Genomic DNA, 21,589 nt, shown 5'->3' with positions numbered 1-21,589 from the left:
CGTAGTGACAACGCTGTCGGGTTCGGAATCGACAGTCGAAGGTGGGTTCGTATTACTGATATTCCTCCACATCCAAAGGAAGAGGTCAAAGATCACTAGAAGAAGAACAGGTATGAATAGCATAAGACCAAGGCCGAGCTATCCGTAAATCAGTCACAAGCCCAGGGGAAACTCGGTCGATCATCACTTACACAGACAAGAGAGATCAGGTTAACCATAGAGGAGTACTCGGTCATTAGAGGACCAAAGAAGGAGTATGATGCGTCGGAGGACATCTGAGGCAATCTGGGTAGCGCTACAGCTTGCTTTGAAGTAAAAAAGCTCATGACTTGGAAACGTGTGATGTTGTGGATGGTAAAATCACAGATTCCGAGGCTGCCTTCAGGGATGGAGGTCGAAGCTCCATGACCCAATGTCCAACGAACAGGGTTTATTTCCGTCACTTAATTGGCATGTGCAAGGCCAATGCTCAGCTCCTCACACCGCCTGCCGAGTATGGATCATTCTGCCTTCTGCAAAGCTTCATTCGCATCAACTTCACAAATTATCACCAGAAATTAACAAGCACCAACTGAATAGCATCAACGGCCGTTATGACAACAGAGCTCACAAGTAAACAGAGAGCGCGCGAGAATGATCGCGCAAAGAGGACGAAAGATGGAGTCACTCAACTACCTCGCAAAAAGTTCTATCGCCAAAGAGCGCACGCAAATCCTTTCTCCGATCATATGCTAGAATAGTACGTGCTCTGCCTCATATCAATTACATTATTTCTAACTTGCTCTAGTCCTAAATCTCCAGATGACATGGATTGGTCTCCATATTTTCCACACTACGTCCAGGAGGGAACACCAGAGGATTCCTCAAAGCCTCCTAAACTGACAAAAGATGTGGAAATTGTCGATATTGGCTGCGGTTTTGGAGGTCTTCTCGTTGCTCTCGCGCCCAAGCTACCTGACACTCTCACACTCGGTAAGTGAAGTAAAATACCGTCAAATAGATATGTCTAATGTACCCAGGCCTGGAAATCCGAACACAAGTAGCAGGCTACGTTCAAGAACGTATAAAAGCATTGCGATCACAAAACTCAGACAACATGTATCAGAACGTGGGCTGCATCCGAGCAAACACTATGAAGTTTCTCCCCAATTTCTTCAAGAAGGCTCAACTATCCAAGATCTTCATCTGCTTTCCCGACCCTCACTTCAAGGCCAGGAAGCACAAAGCCAGAATTGTATCGACAACGTTGAATTCTGAATACGCTTATGCACTACGACCAGGCGGTATTGTGTATACCATCACCGATGTCGAGGATTTGCACTTGTGGATGGTTCATCATCTTGAGGCTCATCCTGCTTTTGAGCGGATCTCAAAAGAGGAAGAAGAGGCGGATGAATGCGTTCAGGTCATGTCGACTGAGACTGAGGAGAGTAAGAAAGTTACGAGAAATAACGGACAGAAGTTTGTAGCGTTGTTCCGGAGGCTAGAGGATCCTCCGTGGTAGTTGGAGGTCAATGACAACTTGATGCTTTATCGTTTCACAAGATGCTTTAAATATGCATTGAAACACTCCTGCGAACAACCTTGTGATATGGTCATAATTTATGCAGCGTTGAGCTCCAATTCAACCAATGAACCTGTGCTATTCTGCTGGCAAGTTCACAAGAAAGACCGTGTCGGCGTACTGAGAAAAATGCAAGACCATAGCATTGAGACACTTTGATACTCAGTATGAGATTATTTGTACCTGCAGGCAATCACTCGTCTCTGGCGGGTGCTGGCATGGGGTCCTTGTCCCGCAGACTTGGGCGGGCACCTTATTTTGACAGGGGTCCATCAAAATGACAGCATCCACTGTAACTAATCGACAGCCACATCACCTAACCTAACGGCACCTCCACTACCTAGCACCAGCACCGCCAACTTCACCACTTACATCCAATCCATCTTCGTTCAAGAATGTGGCTCTGAGGTCAACATCCTGGTGATGGCCCTCAAGCGTAGAGATGTCATTGTTGCTGGACTTGCCGCCTTCATAGCCTGGGGCTTCGCTGCGAGCTGGTCACCTGTCCTCCGCTGGGCAGGTCATGCCTTTGTTGCTGGCTCCCTTGTTACTCTCGTCGCCCTCTTCGCCGGTCTCTTTCTCGTATCACGACGGCCAAGCGATCGAATACTACAACCACATGGCGTTACGTTTCTAGATAGGAAGGCATGGCGATTAGAGGTGCAGGCACTGCGCCAGCGACAATCATATACTCCGACTCCAATAGACCCCGAATCACCCCGCGTTTCCGAAGCTATCGACCACTTGCTTGGTCTTATAACCCGGGACTTTGTGAATAGCTGGTACTCAAATATTAGTCGCAACCCGTCCTTTACGAACCAGGTCGATCATGCGGTGCGGCAGGCGTTGCTGAGCTTGACTGATTTCCTTCGTCATAAGGACCTGGCGGAGCTCGTCACTAGCCGTCTTGTTCCTCTCCTCACCGCCCACTTTCGAGACTTCTACGAAGCAGAGAAATCAGTACGAGGAAAGAAACTTAACCGTTCTGTTACTGAATCTGAAGAGCTGGACCTAGCTATTGCCTCAAAATTTCGCGATGGACGCCTACATCCAGCTGCTTCTTTGTCGTTTCCCGACACCAAGATGGTCCAGCAGGACTATCTCAGGTCTCTTGTCGCAAAGATTGTGCCCAAAGTACTACCTGAGAACATGTTGTCCAGTCGAGCTGTATCGATTATTATTCGCGAGATCGTCGCGTGCGCCGTTCTGTTTCCTGTCATCCAACTTCTCTCCGAACCAGACACTTGGAATCAGTTGATGGAGAATCTGGGCCGCTCAATGCTCCAGGATCGATCAACCGTGCGAAAGCTCCGGGCAGCTTTGGACCAGCATGCTCCTTCGACACCCAAAGCCAGCAAGTTAGCTTCCATGCCTAGAGTTGCCCCTGGAGACAGTGAGCGCAAGTTCGAGAAGTTTATCCGTGCTATTCGCAAGGTCAATAACCTATCAGATGCACGTCGTTTTCGTAGCGAAGTCGCTAGTCAACTGAAGCGGGATTCTCTCGAAGACAATCAAGACCAGGTCTACCTTCGTCGATTGGAGATGGGAAAGAGGCTGCTGGACCAACGGGTTAATCATCTTGCTGCAGGTGGCGAGCGTCGTCCACCTGGTCCTTTGCCTTTACCATCGACTTCTTCACAGTCCAAGCTAGAGAGTGCGCCACTGGTAGATATTCTGCGAGATTCTTCAGCGCTTTCTTACTTTATGGAATATATGGATCGGCAAAATCTCATGCCTTTAGTGCAGTTCTGGCTTGTTGTTGACGGATTTCGAAACCCTCTAGAAGATGATGGCCCAGATGACGAACTGCCATCGACCCTGCCAATGTGGACAGATGCCGACCGCCAGGATTTACAACAAATTAACCAGGCCTATCTCTCGAGGCCAGAGTTAAAGGTCCCGGATCATTCGAGGAATGAAGTCAAGGACTTCATCAAGGCAGGAAAGTCAGCCACCCCCTTACAATACTATAGAGCGAGGCGAGCTATCTTGAAGGCCCAGAGCGCCGTCCTTGAGGAAATGCGGTCACGCTTCTTTCAGAGTTTCAAGAAGTCGGATCTATTTTACAAATGTCTTGCAGCTGAAGAGGCAGCCAATATTCAGACTCTCAGATCGACACCACAGCCAGAAGTACAAATACAGGCGCAGGCGCAGACACAGGCATCGACAACCAACCGTGCGAGCAAGACTTTGCCAGCAAAGCCAAGACCGGTATCGCGACTGACGCCCCAATTATCCAATGCTGGGAAACGCACGGGATCCGCATCGGATCTTAAATCTTTGACATCTAATGGTAATGGGCATGGGCATCGAGCCAGGCGCTCGTTAGACGAAGGCTCTTTGAATCCTCTATTCGATGACGATGACATCGATACTGATGGACTAGGAGATTCTGTCCAGAGTCTAGATCCAGAGACGAATAGCCAGCAACTTCCAGATACCCAAGTTGTTAAGGCAGTAGAACAGGCCTTTACCGATATCATGGAGGATGATCGTCCTCAAACTGCTGAAGCTCTCCGTGCCTCCCTTTTCGGCGGCCCCGGCGGCAGTAGTATTGGAGGCATTGATGATAATGCATCAAGTCTCTTCTCAGGCAATGACAACGACTCTCATCGTGGCTCTCTGGATATGGGTATTCGACCTGCTATGGCGAACAAGGAAGGCGACAAACCGAGCCTTTCGTCGCTTGGTCTCGTCAGTGCGGCTTCACGAATCGGTGTTTTCGTGGACGACGATCTGTTTGGCGATAACAACAAAGATCTCCCTGACGACGGTGATCCGGATGACGGGCCACCGCCTGATGACGAGGATGAAGTGCATGAAGCAGCACCTGGAGACCTTGGATTGGCAGAAGCCATCACTGCTCTCTCAAACGACATCGATCGCTTGGTGGCGCAGGAAGCGGTTGTGGAATCGTTGACGCGAAAGGCAGAGTTGACAAACAATACTGCCGAGCTGCGCATTCTTAGGAAGTCCAAAGCGTCTCTACACAGGGAGATCAGGCGCAAGGAGCTCCAACGGCAGCAGTACGTGATCCAGGAGAGCGACAACAGTCTCTACGGCCGCTCAACCATCAAAATTAAGTCTATCCAAGTGGGGAGAGAAGAGGATGGTCGAGAGTTTGCACTCTATGTTATTGAAGTCCAGAGAAATGCTGGAGAGCAGATGCCTGCAGCTTCATGGGTAATTTCGCGGCGATACAGCGAGTTCCACGAGCTTCACCAAAAGCTGCGGTCCCGATACCCTTCAGTTCGAAATCTTGACTTTCCTCGGCGGCGAATGGTGATGAAATTCCAGAGCGAGTTTCTACGCAAACGACGGACTGCCCTGGAGCAGTATCTAAAAGACCTACTTCTTTTACCAGAAGTTTGCCGCAGCCGAGAACTCAGAGCCTTCCTTTCACAGAGTGTAATCACCCAAGGGCAAGATATCTTGGATCACCAAGACAAGAAGGACATGATGACTCGTTTGTACGACTCTGTTGCGGATGGAATGGATGACATACTTGGAAATATTCCTGTACTGGACCAGATATCTGAAGCTGGCCAGAACCTCATTGCAGCGGCTACTAACCAGCTCAACGCGGTTCCTCTCAATGTGAACGAAGATACGTTTCCAGCCGCTGAAGCTGAGGCAGAGCTGAATGCATTTGAGAATAAGGAACTTGAACCGTTCATCAAACCGATTTGCGACATCTTTCTTGAGATTTTTGAGCTCAACAAGGGAAACAATTGGCTCCGTGGGAGAGCGGTAGTAGTTGTTCTGCAACAACTTCTTGGTGGTACGATTGAAAGAAAAGTGCGAGACAATGTCAAGATGCTTGTTCAAGACGAAAACATTCTCAAATATATTGGGTTGGTGCAAGATAGTCTATGGCCTGGAGGCGAGTTTCAACGAGATCGCAAACCACGAACAGCTGCCGAAAAGAAGAAGACGCGGACTGAGGCGAGCTTGATGCTGGCCACATTGGTGCCAGATCTCGCAGGTAGTGTTGTTGGAAGAGTCAACGCTCAGACAGCCAGCCGTCGTATATTTGCGACGTTGAACAACTCGAGGTTGAAGTAAGTCTTTAATTTCGTCGCCGACTTGTGTATGAGCTAAACTAACCCATCTACCTATAGTGCACACCTCGTATTTACTATGATTGATGAAATTATCTCGGTCCTTTTCGAAGAAGGGTAGGGCTATGGAAAAAAGATCTTGTTATTCTTCTTCACAAAGCACATGCACATGATACGGGACAAAGCACAGCACAGCACAGCACAGCGAGGCGTTGGGCGTCACTGACAAGGGAGTCAAGTTGGGCTGATACGACGATGAATGGATGACGATGATGCGGGATTGGGCAACATGAATGACTTATGGTTTCGTAATGAAGAAGACTCTTTTTTGGAGGGGGACTGCTTAGGTATTGTTATAGATGTCTACTCCATGTATAATTTGCTGTTGATAGATGGCCATGAAGTAATAGTAATGACAATGACAATGAAAGATTCTTATACGAGGTGATCAGGTCACGATTGGATCGTATTTTACATGTGAGTTGCAGTAACGTTGTGTTCCATTAGTTATGTAGGCTTTAATGCAGGCGAAAGCGTTCGCATGTGACGCTAGCGAAGCAGCTTCAGCGCCCGAGATAGCGGGATCCGGGGCACCTTCTCGATCTGGCCATTCTGCCGTGTTCTGCCGCCTTCTGGCCCCAGCCTTTTCGTCGCGTTTTAGGCGAGTCCTACCCATGCCTTAGTAACTAAGGCAAGCTTGCCTTGCGCCCATGTTCTCTTTCCATTCTCCTCTCCACCAAACTCAGCGTCGCTTTTCGTATCATCATCATCATCAAAGTCAATCCTCGTCCAAAAACCGCCACCTTCCCAAAACCCCGCGTTTTGACTCTGGCTCTTTTGTTGGTCCCATCGCGTGACTGGCCCTGGACATTTAATCTGGAATCTCCCTGGCTTTGATCCATATTCGACTTTCTGCTCTGTTCCTCTCTCCATCTGGATCCCCCTCTTGCTTGACCCGACGACACGACACTCCTCCCAGCGGCAACATGACGGAGGTATCAGCCACCCGGCTGTACTTGGGAAACCTCCCTCGCAATGGTCCGGATTCATCGCCCTGACGCTCTCAGTCAAACCACTGACCTGCTGCCCAACAGCTACCAAATCCGATGTCGAGGCTCACTTCGCGACTCACGGTACCGGAGAAATCACCGAGGTTAAGCTCATGAATGGCTTCGGTTTCATCGAGTACAAGGACCCCATGGATGCCCGTGATGTTGTACCGGGTTAGTTATCCCCCCTCACCTTTTTTAATGCGACGCGCTTGCTAATGATCCGTCTAGCCTTCCGTATGTCACCACCAGACTCCTCCCCTCCTCCCTGGCTAACGTGCGACTTCGAAAGATGGCTCTGATTTCATGGGAGAACGACTCACTGTCCAGTTCGCCCGCGGTTCCCGGCATCGCGAGGGCGGTTTTGGCAACCATGAGCGCACCGCGCCACGGCCTCGTCGAACCCCTCATCGAATGCAGATTACGGGACTTCCAAACGATACCTCTTGGCAGGTCTGTTCAATCCTCCCCGTTGCTCATCGCTGGATTTCCTGGACCCTCCCCTTGTGATTTGCGCGCATCTCTGGTTTTTCTGGCTTCGACCCATTGGTACTATACCGGGACTAGGTTTAGGGGACAACTTCCACGGACCCCTCCACCCCCTCTCCCGGTTTTGCTTCCTGGTTGTTGACTTGGCGAACTGCACTATCATTTTGTGGATTACATGGACTTCCGGCGTTACCCTTCCTGGACAGCAACTTACGTGGATTCTGGAAATAGGATCTCAAAGACTTTGCGCGTCAGTCTAGCTTGGACGTTGTCTATTCTGAAACTGGTCGCGACTCGAACGGCCGAGGGTGAGTGGCTGCTTGCGCACTGTACTATCTATCTTGGAGGCTAACGTGGACCAGTTTCGTCGAATTCGAGACTGCAGCAGACCTTAGAACGGCTGTTGAGAAGCTCGACGGGCGAGAATTCAAGGGCCAGCGAGTCCAATGCGTTGCTGACGTATGACAAGGAAGCCCCCTCTCTTTGTAAGAACTCGAGTCTGACATAACCTTCTAGACTCAGCCGGACATGCCTCCTCGCGAGCGTGGTAGATCCCGCTCCCCAGGACGTCGACCTTATCCTCCTCCCGTGGACGACTACGATCGGCGCGGCCCTCCCCGCGGATACAGTCCCCGCGGTGGTGGTGGTGGTTACGGCTACCGGGATCGTAGTCCTCGTCGCGATTACTATGATGATCGCGCCCGGTATCGATCTCCTCCTCGCCGTCCTATGGAGGACTATCCTCCCCCTCCCCCTCGCGGCCGCTACGATGACCCCTATCGGCGCGACTACCCTCCTCCGCCCGATCCCTATGCTAATGGGCGACCTCCCTATGACCGACCCCCTCGAGACTTCCCTCCACGAGAGGGCGGATACCCACGAGATGGTGGTTATCCCCGAGACTATGATCGTGGTGGACGCTACTGGTAAATCCATATCCCATTACCGCTTTGGGCGCTTGCTTGGCGGGACTGTCCTTGACCGACGGTGTTAGATCTACTCTCAACCGAATGCGCTAAATGGCGTGAAACTTTGACGACCAGTCATGAGGTAGGAAGGACAAGATTGAAACGATCGACAGGCAGATATGCGCAACAATGATTGACGACCGACTGGTGATATTCTCAACGAGCAAACCCAAGTATGAGGGACATTAGGATGGCGTCAGGTGTAGGGGTTGGAAGACTTGACGAGGGTTGACGGGAACCGGGAAAAGCCACGGGCGCACACGACATGAATGTCTTGGGTAATATGAACTATAGTGTATGACTATGAGGAAGCCGTCGTGGGTGAGGGTTTGCTTATTTGCTTTTATTTTGTCTTATACTATATATAACCTGGAGGAAGATTTTGGGACCACTCGGTAAGAGTCGTTATTTGCTAGGTAGTTTTTGCTTTTATCACAGAAAAGGGTCAAAATAATCCAACTTTTGTTTTGTATTGTTCAAGTTGACATGGCATTACTGCACAACGAGTGAATCTGAGACTCGTGATTTACTTTGGACAACAACCCAACCGTGTCGCCCCCGTATAGTACAAAAAGAAAGATGCCGGACCGAACAGAGAACAGTTTGACGCGCTTTATAAGGAATTACGAAGGGTGTATAAATATGGTATCGGGTATTGTTGGGATTTGGTTTGTGTTCAAGATTAAGCAGTCTTCTTCCATTGGGTGTAGACACCGATGACACTGCTCAAGGTACCAGTAAGACCAACGATGCCGTCATCGAGGAAGGATACCCATCCGAGACCGGAGACGGGAACGAGGATATCGCAAAGATCGCAGAGGAGTTGCTTCTTGGCGGCAGCGCGCTCACTAAGGTATATGTTAGTACTAATGATAGGAAGGCAAATGAGCGCATGTGAAACTTACATGGAGATGGTCTTGCTCTCGACAACACCCTCACCCTCCTTGAGATCAACCTTTGATGCGCGCACGCTCAGCTGTCGCAGAGTGTACAGCTGACCAATGATGCTAAAGGCGATACCAATAGCCCAGGATCTATAAGCCTCCTGCTGAAGGCGCTTGGCATGCTGCCACTTCCTGATACCGGCAGCATCAGGGATGGTGAGAGCATCGCAGGTGAGGTAACCAGCATAGCCCAGCTGGCGACCGACCTGGGTGTACTTGAGGACGGGGTCGAGGGACTTGGAGTCGGAAGCTGTGGCAGCGGCCTTGTAGTGCTCGACGAACTTTCCGGCTCGGAAGACCTTTCGGAACAGGCCGAACTGCTTCTTGAGGGTGTTCCAAGGGGCGACCTTGTCGGGGGTTGCGTTTGTGCGGAGGAGATACCAGGCGTAGAAGCGGGCGAAGTACTGAAGAACTCGCATGAGCTTGTCGCGACCGAGGGTTGTGGCCATGTAGCGCAGGTAGTGCGCTACCGTGGGGTGGTAGACGAGAGCATCAGCGACCATGATGGCGATGGTATCGAGAATATGTGGACAGAGAGAGTATTGATAGTATGCGACAGTTGGAATATACGAGAATTACGATTCACCAGTAAGAAACCCGCAATTACTGATGGGAAAGAGGAAGATGGAGATGGAGATGCAAAAGTTAAGTTAAGTTTTTACCAGGAACGGGTAAGAAAAAGCTGGGGAAAGGTAAGGTAAGTAACGCGAATGGAGTCAAAGAGTCTGGAGTAAGGTAACGCAAGTCAAGTCGAAAGAGAGAGAGAGAGATTGAACGTGGAGACGGAGACTTGACCGAGATGCCGAGGTCCGCCGCTCACGAGAGCGGGATAGTTCAAGGGAAGAGAGAAGAGAGATAAGTTAAGTTAGGGAGGGATAAGGTCAAGGAGATCTCCTGCAAAAGAATTGCCTTTTTGGGCATGGGAATAATTGCCGTTTATGTTGGAAATTCGATAGTTTATACTGTGGCATCGGTGTTCTATCCATTCAGTCATTGCTCAGTATTAAAGGGATGACGACCCTGCCAACTTTGTCAACCTCCATCACAGACAAAGGGAGCATCCAAAGTTGAGGTCGACAGCCGGCACATGTCCGAGGCTTCATCAGGAGAATACCAGACTTCGGGGTAGCTTGGCGCCAATTCTGGCAATGCATTTCAACCTCGGGGACTTTCCGTAAGAGATTGGACTCACTCTCTAACCTTGAGAGTTACAGCTGAACTGGCTGACAGCTGATAGAGAGAGAGAGAGAAAGGCAGAGTGTGGAAGCTCCCGGCTGACCGGATAACCTTTGATCCGACTCCGGTCTTCCGTCAGAGACGAAGGAGTCTAGGTTAAGTTACGGGGACATGGATGCATGATATAAGTCGAGTCGAGACTCACTCACTCGCAGCTCACTCAATCAATTGCCTCATAACCCCAAATCAAGGAATGAACAAGGAATGAGATAAGGCATCTGAGATCCCAATTTGAGATCCCAATTTTCCATCCTCATAAAATCTCCCCCCCAAACCCACAATGAGCATATCACTCGGTGTTTCTACTGAAGATCTTTGGAGACGTCGATGTTCAAAACCCCCGCTTAAACGTCAATATGAGCGAGCCACCCCCACCGGGACAGGAACAGCGTGGCAAGGCCTGGAAATAGAGGGTCTCTCAGTGGCTGTGACGACAGGAATCGTGATGCTGCTCGGGGAACAACCCCCGAAGTCTACTGTACCTTACCTCCAAATTCGACCACTTGTAATATTGTGGGGGAAGAAGTCGGAGTTGGAGACCCCGGGAAATCCTCTTGAGCCGCTTCCGCTGGCCGGCAAAAGCACCAGTTCCCTTCGGGAGCCCGCTATCAAAGGTCACGATGGCCCATGACATTCCGATATGATGCGCCCCCAATGGAGCTTTTTACGTATCATGGTTGGGTCTTAGTTACTTAACCCGCAACAACATGACCGAGACTCTGAGAGGACGTAGAGACAAGTCTCTCGCGGATGGGCCCGTTGATAACCCCAGTCGGTTAATGAAAGTATGAATGGATATCATTGATCGTCATATCCGTCAATTGTCGTCAAGACACGGACGGACGCGGTATCCGTAGTCAACGTACGGTACCTACATAGAAACTGTATTCCTTTACATAACTGGTCCCGTTTCCCCAATATTCGTCGCGTGCCTCTTCCTTTTCTTCCTCTCTCTCTCTTCTTCTTTCATCCTTCTCTCTCACGATACCCTCATACTATTCCCATCATACTTCTTGTCTCTGCCGGCTTAAACCTTCTCCCGGTCTAAGTCAACCCAAAGCCGCTTCTCCAACTGCCCCTCCCGACGGCGATCTCAACCAACTTTCTCCTCCTTTCATACCTATCCTCCCCTCACAAAACACAAATTCACAATGGCTACTACAAACAGCGGACAAGAAACCGAAAAGGTTAACACTAACATTGTTACCCTCACCCGCTTCCTCACTGAGGAGCAGGCCAAGCACCCAGAGGCCACTGGTGACTTCACGTACGTCGTCCGTCCCTTGTGACCTCAACTTCATGATGCCCGGCTAACAACGGAACCCAATCTCAGTCTATTGTGTCACGCTCTCCAGTTCTCCTTCAAGTCAATTGCCTACTACATTCGACGCGCTACCCTAGTCAACCTCACCGGTCTGGCTGGTTCTTCCAACATCACCGGCGACGACCAGAAGAAGCTCGATGTCATCTCCAATGACCTCTTCATCGAGGCCATGCGCTCATCAGGCAAGTGTGCGCTCCTCGTCTCTGAGGAGGAGGACGAGATCATCTACTTCAAGGATGCTCATGACGCTCACTACGCCGTCGCTTGCGATCCCATTGACGGATCTTCCAACTTGGACGCCGGTGTCTCAGTCGGTACCATTTTCGCTATTCACAAGCTCCCCGAGGGCTCCAAGGGTGTCAAGGAGGATATCCTGAAGCCCGGTACTGAGCTGCTCGCCGCCGGTTTCACCATGTACGGCGCCTCTGCCCAGCTTGTCATCACTATGCGCGGTGGAACCGTCAACGGTTTCACTCTCGACAACGGTGTTGGCGAGTTCATTCTGTCTCACCCCGACATGCGCCTCCCCAAGTCGCGCGCCATCTACTCCGCCAACGAGGGTAACTCTCTGTACTGGGAGGACAAGACCATCAACTACTTCAACTCTCTAAAGCAAGCCCAAGACGACGGCAAGCCCTACAGCGCGCGATACATCGGTTCCATGGTTGCCGATGCTTACCGAACTCTGCTCTACGGAGGTATCTTTGCTTACCCCGCCGACAAGAAGAGCCCCAAGGGCAAGCTCCGTATCCTGTACGAGTGCGCGCCCATGGCTCTCATCTTTGAGAATGGTACGTCAATTGATTTTTCTTAGTGATCAACACTTTACTAACTAACTATGCTTAGCTGGTGGTCAAGCTGTCGACAGCAAGATGAACCGTATGCTCGAGGTGGTGCCCGAGCACATCCACGACAGGGCTGGTATCTTCATGGGTAGCTACGACGAGGTCGAGAAGGTGAAGAAGTTCCACAGCTGAGAGGGAAATCAAAGAGAATGGCGCTTTGGCATGGGATCATGAAATCAGTTAAATATCAAAAAGCGAACCTCATGAGTGAATGAGCATTTTAATGATGAATTTATCATATCTTCCATTTTTCTGAGCGTCATGCAGAGTGTCGTCATGATGAGAAGTCATGATCGTGAGCCATCATGAAGGCGGTTTAACTGGGGACGTCACGCCACCTCGACTGTTCCATTAGAACGAGATGCAACGCCTTCTTTAGTCTGCCTCTATGGTAAAAATTGTTGCCTTATCAAGCTTTTGTTCACTCTGGTTGGTATAGAGTTTCTTGGTCAATATTCGTCTCTCGACAACTAAATTCAAGCACATCAACCATGTAGAGCTTGAGCTACTCCTCTCCACAACGTATGGCTCTAGGCTGTATAATTACTCCGACACCGGTATGCCTGAGGAACTGGGGACTTATTGCTCGGTACTCAATAGGCCGTGTGGCTAAAATGTTTGCAACGATTGCTCTTAGTGTAGCTTGAGGTCTCTCTGTATTCTCATTCTTATGAACTGATTACCTACCAACCCGCATAGTTTTCCTTGATCGTTGACATTCTACATTCGCTCAACAGGCGAAGCAGCAAGTTGAATGACACAATGAGAGTCCTCTTTGGAGATGTTGAAAGATAGTCATTATAAAGAATATGAGTTAGCTGTAGGATTTAACTTCGACTTCAGGGACTCGCTGTCTGACGGGGTGAGCCTTGTGCCTTTGCAGTCGTTTGTGGTCATTGCGTCTAGTATCCAATATCCGGGTATTCCAGTTCATAAAGGAATAAGGTGCTTCAATTTTAGGCAGCTGGGATACTACATTCAAAATTTAATATTATTTTCTCTATGCCCTCGGATGCCTTACTCCCGAAATGCAAAAGCTTCCCTTCCACAACCTGAGGATGATCACCAGCTAAGGCGATGAATACTTGTACCCAAACTGCTCCTTAGCCTTGTCAACAACCTCCTTAAGCTCTGCACGTTTTCTCCTCGTCTCTTCATCCACAGGATCCAATCCAGTCGGCTTGTCTTTACCACTCGGGAGTAACAAGCCCCGCTTCACAGCAGGCCGCTCAAGTATACGAGAAAGCCATGCTTTAACATTCGGGAACTGATCAAACGAAATTGATGTGCCTGGCAGACGGTCTGTCCAGCCGACCAGGGCAATATCTGCGATGGAGTAGCGACCTCTACCGGGTCCGACGATGTAGTCCCGGTCTGCGAGACGCTTGTCGAGGACACCAAAGAGACGCTCTGTCTCACCAACATAACGCTGGATAGCGTATGGTATTTCTGGCTTGACACCAAGGAAATGAAACGCCTGTCCTTCCCTGCTGATGTGTAAGTGTACCGCCTTGATGTTGATGCTCATGACTTACATCGGTCCAATTCCGCCATGCTGCCAACCAATCCACGACTCAGCACGAGTATAGTCATCGTCGTCAATCTTGAACGATAACTTATGCTCTGGATCATATTTTCTTGTCAAATAGCTTAGTATCGCATTGCCTTCAAAGACAGCGAGATCGTTGTTGTCATGGTCAACAAGAACAGGGATACGCCCATTGGGGTTGATGGCAGTGAACCAAGGCTCCTTTTGAACATTGAGTCCAATGTTGATGCCTTGGATGGTGTAGTCTAATCCATATGCGTCTCGGAGCTCTTCAAGAAGGATATGGGCCTTGACGCCGTTGGGTGTACCCCAGCTGAGGAGCTCAATGCCCTTGGAGGCGATGAGGCCAGTCGGTCGAGCCATTGAGTAGCTGCGTTTAGGAATTATGGAAGCAGATCTGAGTGTGTAATTGTGGTTTCGAGAAAGCTGTGATCTACAAGATAGAGTAGAACGAAAGGAGAGAGATATATAGGGCAGTTTCGTGGTTGAGCGCATCGTCATTGAGCGTCGGAGGGACGTCATTTTTGCAGTATAATTACCAATATCGTGACTCCGGGACCGACAAATCATCAATTGGTCATTTTCTCTTTAGGTTTCACAATTCTTCTCTCGCAATGGGTTAGGTTTGCTGCACGATGTTGTCTAGAGAGTTTCTGGCGTTCGGAATGTTTACTCATCCACGAAGCTTTGTAATCTTGATTACCCTATAATGTGGAATCACCCAAACGCAGAGACGTTTTTCGATGGCTTGCATTTCAAAGCGCAGCTAATGCAGCTTCCGCGGAATGAATGTCCTCGTGGTCCAGCCATGCTCAGAACCTGCATCAATGATAAAGCGATTCCATGCTGTTATTTGTTTGGCTCCGGTGGTTGAGTTGCAAGTAATCGGCACATCCAATTCCTCAGGGGGCGCTGAACGGATGGCCCAAGAACCAGCCGCAGTATGCACCCTCAGATCATTTTCAACTTGCCTACCAACATCCTCTCTTTCAGCTTATTTGTCATTCTAGTCAAATCTTGCATGAAACAACCAACAAAAGCATTGGCACCAAAACACAATGAGTGGGACAACCGCGCGGTAAACGACAGAATACGCCTCGCACGTTTCGATTTTACATTGGCCCCATTATCATGGCGCAATACGCAAGAAATGTCAAGGGATCGGCCCGTTGTTTCTCATGAGATCCTCTCAAGTATTGTTCAGGGTAGGTCCCAGATTAACGGTTGAGCTGAGCTGCGCACGGGTGGAATAGTTTCATGTAAATGAGAGAGTGTACTCAGTGGATACATACAGGAGGATACTACAGCAGCACCAGCATCTACGCAGCAAAGATGTTTATGGTATTTCGTGTAAAGTTCTGTTGGGTTTGTCGTTGCAACCGTAACCCTGCGGGTGATCCTCCGATCCTTCTCGTGGTGGAGTTGCAGTTGGTGTTGGGCTGTGAGGTGATGAGTCAAGGGTCCCCTTTTGATCGCCGTGAGCTTTACCCCAAGAGATATCTAGACGCCCGCGACAGTTACTCTGACAGAACTACACTCCCCAGAGACGAGAGCCTGGAATCAACAATCTAGGACTTTCTTGAGCCTCGAGAATAGCACTTGACGCGTCGTCATCAGTGCCTCAATCACAATACGACGAATGCAATGTTGCATCCAAACTCGCAACTAATCAGATGCAGACTCAACGCCCAGAGCATAGAAGCGCCTACGTCACTATCATGAGGTGCTAGCATCAATGAAATTGGGTTCTGACTTGTTTGGTCTGCGGAGCGCCCGCCTCAAAGCCAAGTTTCCCCTTCCCCACCCACGACGACGAACGAGACCACTTAGCCTTGGAGCTGACGCCTGATGATACTGTAGGTACTGCACCCTTGGAACCGGTAGCCAATGCTCTTTGAGCATGGCCCTGCAAGTCTTGAGTTCCCTGGGAATAACACAAACACCACAGCCCCTACCTCGATATCCTGTCCAGCCTATTTACCCGCTCTGACTTACACCGAACTAACTGACTGACTGACTGACTTCATCACCCATTGGGGGCCATGCAATGCAGAACTCTACAGCACATACAGTGAATCATTCTAGGCGAGGTAATCCAAGAACCGGAAAGCAGGGAAAACACTCTCTAAAGCCAGGTTCTTGATCGACCGTTGAGAAAATCCCCGACAGGCTCGCGCTTAGATCTGTGATGTGACGTCTTTTCATGCCGCGGGGTCCTTAACTCCAGTTCCCATATCTAAACTCCATTCAAACGGTTTCCCCTCCCTTGACGATGTCTTCAAGACTTGTTCTTTTTCAGAAGCGGCACAATGGACACAGATGCAGACATGCGGGATGTCTGCACGTCTGAAGGATTCAAGCCGCTGATGCACTTTTGCACTTTTGCTTTGACCTGGACGCAAGACTTGGAAGTTGGCTCTTCACCAACATGTCTCACAGCGGCTGGTTTCACCCCAAAAGAGTAATTCATACTAGGTAGGTTAGCTGCCAAGGGTTCTCTACTCACCATAGCGGACTACCCTTTCGTCCTTCTCGTCCCGCCTTAGCTCTGAAACCTCAGTCAAAGGCACTCTGGCCAACATGTGCTCAGTGGCATAAACCGTCTTTCCTTGAGTTCCCAGTCCAATCTCATTGGCACTTTCGCCTATTGAACTATACTCAGATTAGTTGTTCAACTTATCGGAGATCGCCAAGTAGTACCTTGGTTGTCGGACTAACCAGCCTAAGCACCGGACGGCATTGTCGTGGCTTCGGCTGACGGCACCGCTAAGATCCGTCTCTAGACTCTGAACCGTAGGCGTGAAGTCAATATTCATCACAAAGCGGCCGGTCAGTGGAGCGAGCGAGCGAGTTTCGATTCGTCAAATGCGTATTCGTCGTAGTTGTCGTATTAGATCAATGGGCAAATAGTGAGTCCAAATAAGGCTCGCCGGTTCAAAACGCTCGAAACCTTGGAGTGCCATGGCGCCGACAAAAGCGCCTGGCACTAAACCTGGGTCAACAACGTCTCAAGAAGGCATTTCAAAGATTCAGATTGGTAATCAAACCACCAGAGATCATCAAGACATGTGATGCAACGGCATTACAAAGAAAGTCCGGCACTTCTGAGGGCTGCTTCGGTGTTGTCCAGCCCTGTTGGTGTATTCAGTTTAGACGGGAATAAGTCACATTTCACGCCCACCTGTCGTTGTATCGCAGAGACATTCGATATGTCGCCATTCCTGGGGAAGCGGAACCGTCGAGTGAATGCCGCAAGGATAAAGATAGAAAAGGCGGAATCACACGACGGGAAAGTCAATCTGTACTGCAGAGCACAGTAGCGGCCCCCAGACGTGGAGGCGCAAGATAACCTTTCGTGCGAGTGTGTAGTCTAACTCAGTAACTGCAAAGGGCAAGATGTGAATCATAACGAGTATGCCTCATCGGTCAAAGCCGAAGGGAGACCAGAGAATGAGGGACTCGTGTGCAACATACGCAACGAGGCAGAATAATGAGAGCGAATGCGAGAATTGGGAGTGAATACGGGGTCGAGCTGAACTGAGTACGAGCTTGAAGAATAGGAGAAAAGTATTATGATTCAAGGTGTTGCGATGTCATGTCAACTCATACAACGTTAACTTAAAATTGCTGGCTTACAGAAACGGTATCAAGATTCGAAGGTTCAGGGGGATTAGCGACAAAGTCCCATGAGGCTGAGGCTGAAGCAAGCTGGTGATGTTATTAACAGGTTTCTATTATGACGATGTGATTCATCGATCGTTGATGAAGCTATCCATGACAGTTGAGGAACCAGGTACTGTATGTACAATGATGTGTGAGTGTGTATGTGACTGTGAGGGGTGTCTAGATTCTAGGCTGCCGTCAATTCAGTGATTATCCGCTAGTTACAGCCTCAATTATGACTGAGTGAATGAACTGGATGTCCCAACCTGTCGGCTACCACTCGGCGAGATTCGCATGCAGCCGTTTGTGTGTGGTTATGGTTGTGCCGCATTCGAAATGTCGATGTCAAGAAACGACACAAGAAAGGCAAACTTGTTGATCTGGATCTCAGGACCACGCCCCCCTGTCTCCCCTGGTCCTCCGCTTTTTCATCACTGCAAAACGCTCTCTCCCACGTTAAACTGGCGGACATTGGCACCCCTGTTGGCTTCCCCACTTGGATCACAGGGCGGGGATGATCGAAGCCAGGGGGGTCACAGAGAGTATGTACGTACCTTACCCTCTATCTTTAGGTAGTCCACCCTTGATTGACCTGACTTGACCTGAGGCGCAGGGAATACAATTTGTTAGGGACACCAGCCTCAAGTCAAGCATGCACCTCTTTCCTAATGAGGGTGCCATGTTGCGCTCGACGTCTACCAAGAAAACGTGGCGGAGTAGCTCTCTCATCAGTCTCCCCGTCTCCGGCTCCGACTCCAAGGAATAGAGGTACAAGGGAGGAAACGTTGTTAATGGAAAATCAGAGTTTCCGTTTCCGTTTCCGTTTCTCATTCCCGTCGAAATTCTTTCCATTCTCGCTCTAGTTAGTTAGTGCCTTGCTCGAGCTCGGCGATTGGGTTTGACTTTGGGTTTGCGAATGGACTCACTAGAGCTGTGCAAAATACTGCTGCCTACCGGGGCGCAACCCCAGACAAGAAGGCCGTTGATCTTATGACGCCAATCGCATTTCTCCATCAGCAAATCAATCGCGACAACGTGACTCGAAATTGTACATTTGGTCTGCATTTACATGCCAGCCACCGGAGTAGCACTGCATTTCGCTTCGCTATGTACTGTATGTACAGTACAGCACAGTCGATGAAAGAAAGCTACGACGATAGGAGCAACAACATATTGCCTATTCCGTAGCGTAGTGTTTATTACACACAAGGTAGCAGTTAGCACTCTGCGCTGTCTGTCTGTCTTGGGATGGGATGTTGATCGCTGCAATGCGCTGCCGTATTTCCCAAATTAAACCCGAGCCTGATCCCAGCGAATCGCCGATAACACAAGGTTGTGAGGTAGGTGGTGATGATGATGAACTGTCCCAGGCCAGAACCAGGCCAGGCACGGGTGAGGGCTACGGGTACAGCACGCAGCCTAACCCAGCATCGCAGCGTAGTGTCGTGTCGTCGTAGGGGAAGACAAGGTTGCAAGATTGCACTCGTGGGCTTCGCCTTGTGGTTGCGGCGGCACAGCAGGCTACTGTACCCAGAGTCCCTGTCTCAACAACTCTAAGAGCATGGATTCACTTCCATCGGGAGGATCCGCATCCGTGAGTCTTGAAGCCAAGACTAAGGAAACAAGGGGGGCAGGTAATTTAATTTCAATTTTTCTTTTCTATTGTCGGGTTGCTCTTTTCAGTCTTGACAGCGGAGCAGAATTCATCCATTGGGTCCATGGATATGTCCATGGAGTTGGGAGTCCAACCAAACAGTGGGAACTTGGCTACAACCGCCCCCGCCCCTTGAAGAACAACGAACAGCACCATGCCTTTGTTGGAGAAGCGTGCGCTTGACCAATCAAGTCGAGGATCCACCTCTCATCTTGCTCCCGCCCGTTCAGCCCTACCGCTCGAGGTCACCCCCACCCCTGTACTGCTCTCCACTGTCTTGTCTTGTTGCTGCTCTCCTGCAATGGAAGCTTCAGGCCCACGCCCCCTCAGTGGAAATCCCCACACAAGTTCAGTGCTCTAGCAGTGAACACATCCACTGAAGCTGAGCTGAGCAGCGCTATCTTTTAGTGCTCATGTCTCTCGGCACTTGGGGTGCTTCATTCTCATCCTCACGTTTTAATCCAGAACTCTTGGAGAACATTGGCAAAAAAAGAAAAAGTCAACAAGCTCGTCATCGTGAGACACCTGACGTTTCGCCAAGGTACCTCAGACCCTGCCGCTGTAGATAGTGAACAAGATGCGGCTAACTCTCTGTTCGGGGAGTGTCGCATGCAACCACGGGCATCACCAAGACCAAAAGACGCAATCTGCTTGGACGGCTTCGCTTGGTCAACCGGCCTCGCCGAAGCCTTAATTCTTAGAGCTTCACCGCTGAGCAAAGATACCCTTCCCCTCATCAACTGCAGCCCTACGAGGAGAGTTGCTAGAGTCTGACTGTCATCAAACGGCGGAGCTCCAATTCATCTTCCTATCTCTCAGAAGTCAATCTCCGCAATTTTCGCAACCACAGCCAACGACCTACCACATGTTGATCATGGTCTCGTCTTGGGCTTGTGTCTCGATTGCATTTGCATCTGCATCTGCGTCTTCAGCCCACGGAGGAGATGCACTGATTTGGAAATGGCGGACCGAGGAACACTGAGCACAAGCTGTCTTGTCAGTCAGGCAGCCTTGTAGTGTACCTTGTGCCTGTCTCTCTCTAAGGTATCTCTCTCTCTCTCTCTCTCACTGTTGGTTACTGCTCATTCCAGCTCCGATGCAGTGGATCAGCCCTTTTTTATCGTTCTGAGCTACCCGCTGTGTCTTGCATCCCGGGCAGTCATCACCTTGAACTGTCGCTCGGTAACACGGCGCATCTGACTGACTGGCCACGCAATGGCAATGGCGATGCCTCGAATGGAATCTCCCATTGGGGTATTCTCTTTCGAGCATCCATTCATTTTGCCTTTCTTGATAGTCCGGACTTAAACATATTAATTACGTACACATGATTCTCGGACTTAACAGCCATCAAGACAGACACGGAGACATGAAAGGGTACACGGCTGCGCTACGTTTCAAGGCGTTCAAGCCATGTACCTTTGAATTTAACCCAGATTTCTAAACGCGTGTGTCGCATCGCATCCATCCGCTGCGCTGGCATACAGTACGTACCGCCCCCTGGTTAAACTGGCAAGGTTATTTGCCCAGCTATCATTTTTGGACCCCAAAAACGTTTCCCCTTGCTAGCGACCGACGCTGGCTCCCTGATATCTACACCCCACAGCCCTCGCCAATGCCCCTCCCGTCCCCTTCATCTTTCTGGCAGTTGATTGCGGGCGTGCTTGGTGCTGCCCATCATTTCCTACCAGGGGAAACAGGCGTGCCTATCGCGTATTTTTGCAGCTCGGGTTTCAAGCTATCAGATACGCCAGAGCTCCCCGAGCTACTCAGGAAACGAAGCGGGAATGAATGATCCAAAGCTCGGACGCTACGGTATCATTTGGCTTGACTTGACTTGTCTCGTCTTGGACTTCTCCCTAATCACAGGCTGCAATTGTTGCCTTGTGACTCAGTTCGGGGACCTCGTCTAAATGGTCTGTTGGGGTTTGGGCAAAGCGTCGCGACGAATCTGCAACTCGAGTCTCAATGTCTTGCTTCACGTGAAAGAATAGGAGAGCAGAGATGCAGGGACATCTATCTTTACTCCACAAAGCACGCAGCCGCGGGGATCTCGTCGTGGCTTACTACCCCATCAAGCCAAGTCTCAGTCTCAGTCTCACTTGGGAGTGAGTTTCGATACTGATTCAATGGATGCTACTCATGATCATGATCATGCTGTATCTCCATCGCCAAACCCATAAGATAGCCAAAGTATATCGTCCAGATGGAGTTCTCGGAGACTTTGATTCACGTGCGAGCTC

At 50.0% G+C, this 21,589-nt stretch overlaps 4 protein-coding genes across 4 annotated transcripts; 2 read left to right on the top strand and 2 right to left on the bottom strand.

Annotated features, from left to right (window-relative positions):
* Positions 1-593: 593 nt before the first annotated feature.
* On the top strand, positions 594-8,093 carry FTJAE_7150 (intermediate filament MDM1; the record flags this gene model as incomplete). The annotated part of the gene is made up of 11 exons (XM_037353838.1): positions 594-739; positions 788-972; positions 1,020-1,430; positions 1,872-5,625; positions 6,078-6,102; positions 6,605-6,848; positions 6,906-6,911; positions 6,967-7,127; positions 7,395-7,471; positions 7,526-7,622; positions 7,680-8,093. The coding sequence occupies 11 exons, from the start codon at positions 594-596 to the stop codon at positions 8,091-8,093; spliced, it is 5,520 nt and encodes a 1,839-aa protein (XP_037205755.1).
* Positions 8,094-8,813: 720 nt separating this feature from the next.
* Positions 8,814-9,578, bottom strand: FTJAE_7149 (peroxisomal biogenesis factor 11; the record flags this gene model as incomplete). The annotated part of the gene is made up of 2 exons (XM_037353836.1): positions 8,814-8,979; positions 9,037-9,578. The coding sequence occupies 2 exons, from the start codon at positions 9,576-9,578 to the stop codon at positions 8,814-8,816; spliced, it is 708 nt and encodes a 235-aa protein (XP_037205754.1).
* A 1,884-nt stretch (positions 9,579-11,462) lies between these two features.
* FTJAE_7148 (FBP1-fructose-1 6-bisphosphatase) lies at positions 11,463-12,612 on the top strand (the record flags this gene model as incomplete). Its single annotated transcript, XM_037353835.1, has 3 exons — positions 11,463-11,578; positions 11,645-12,426; positions 12,482-12,612. The coding sequence occupies 3 exons, from the start codon at positions 11,463-11,465 to the stop codon at positions 12,610-12,612; spliced, it is 1,029 nt and encodes a 342-aa protein (XP_037205753.1).
* A 937-nt stretch (positions 12,613-13,549) lies between these two features.
* FTJAE_7147 (URE2-nitrogen catabolite repression regulator) lies at positions 13,550-14,392 on the bottom strand (the record flags this gene model as incomplete). Its single annotated transcript, XM_037353834.1, has 2 exons — positions 13,550-13,967; positions 14,016-14,392. The coding sequence occupies 2 exons, from the start codon at positions 14,390-14,392 to the stop codon at positions 13,550-13,552; spliced, it is 795 nt and encodes a 264-aa protein (XP_037205752.1).
* Between the last annotated feature and the right edge of the window lie 7,197 nt (positions 14,393-21,589).

This window comes from Fusarium tjaetaba, assembly GCF_013396195.1.
Source record: "Fusarium tjaetaba strain NRRL 66243 chromosome Unknown NRRL66243_c0000141, whole genome shotgun sequence".
Taxonomy (NCBI): Eukaryota; Fungi; Ascomycota; class Sordariomycetes; order Hypocreales; family Nectriaceae; genus Fusarium; species Fusarium tjaetaba.
This window is presented reverse-complemented; position numbering and strand designations above follow the sequence as displayed.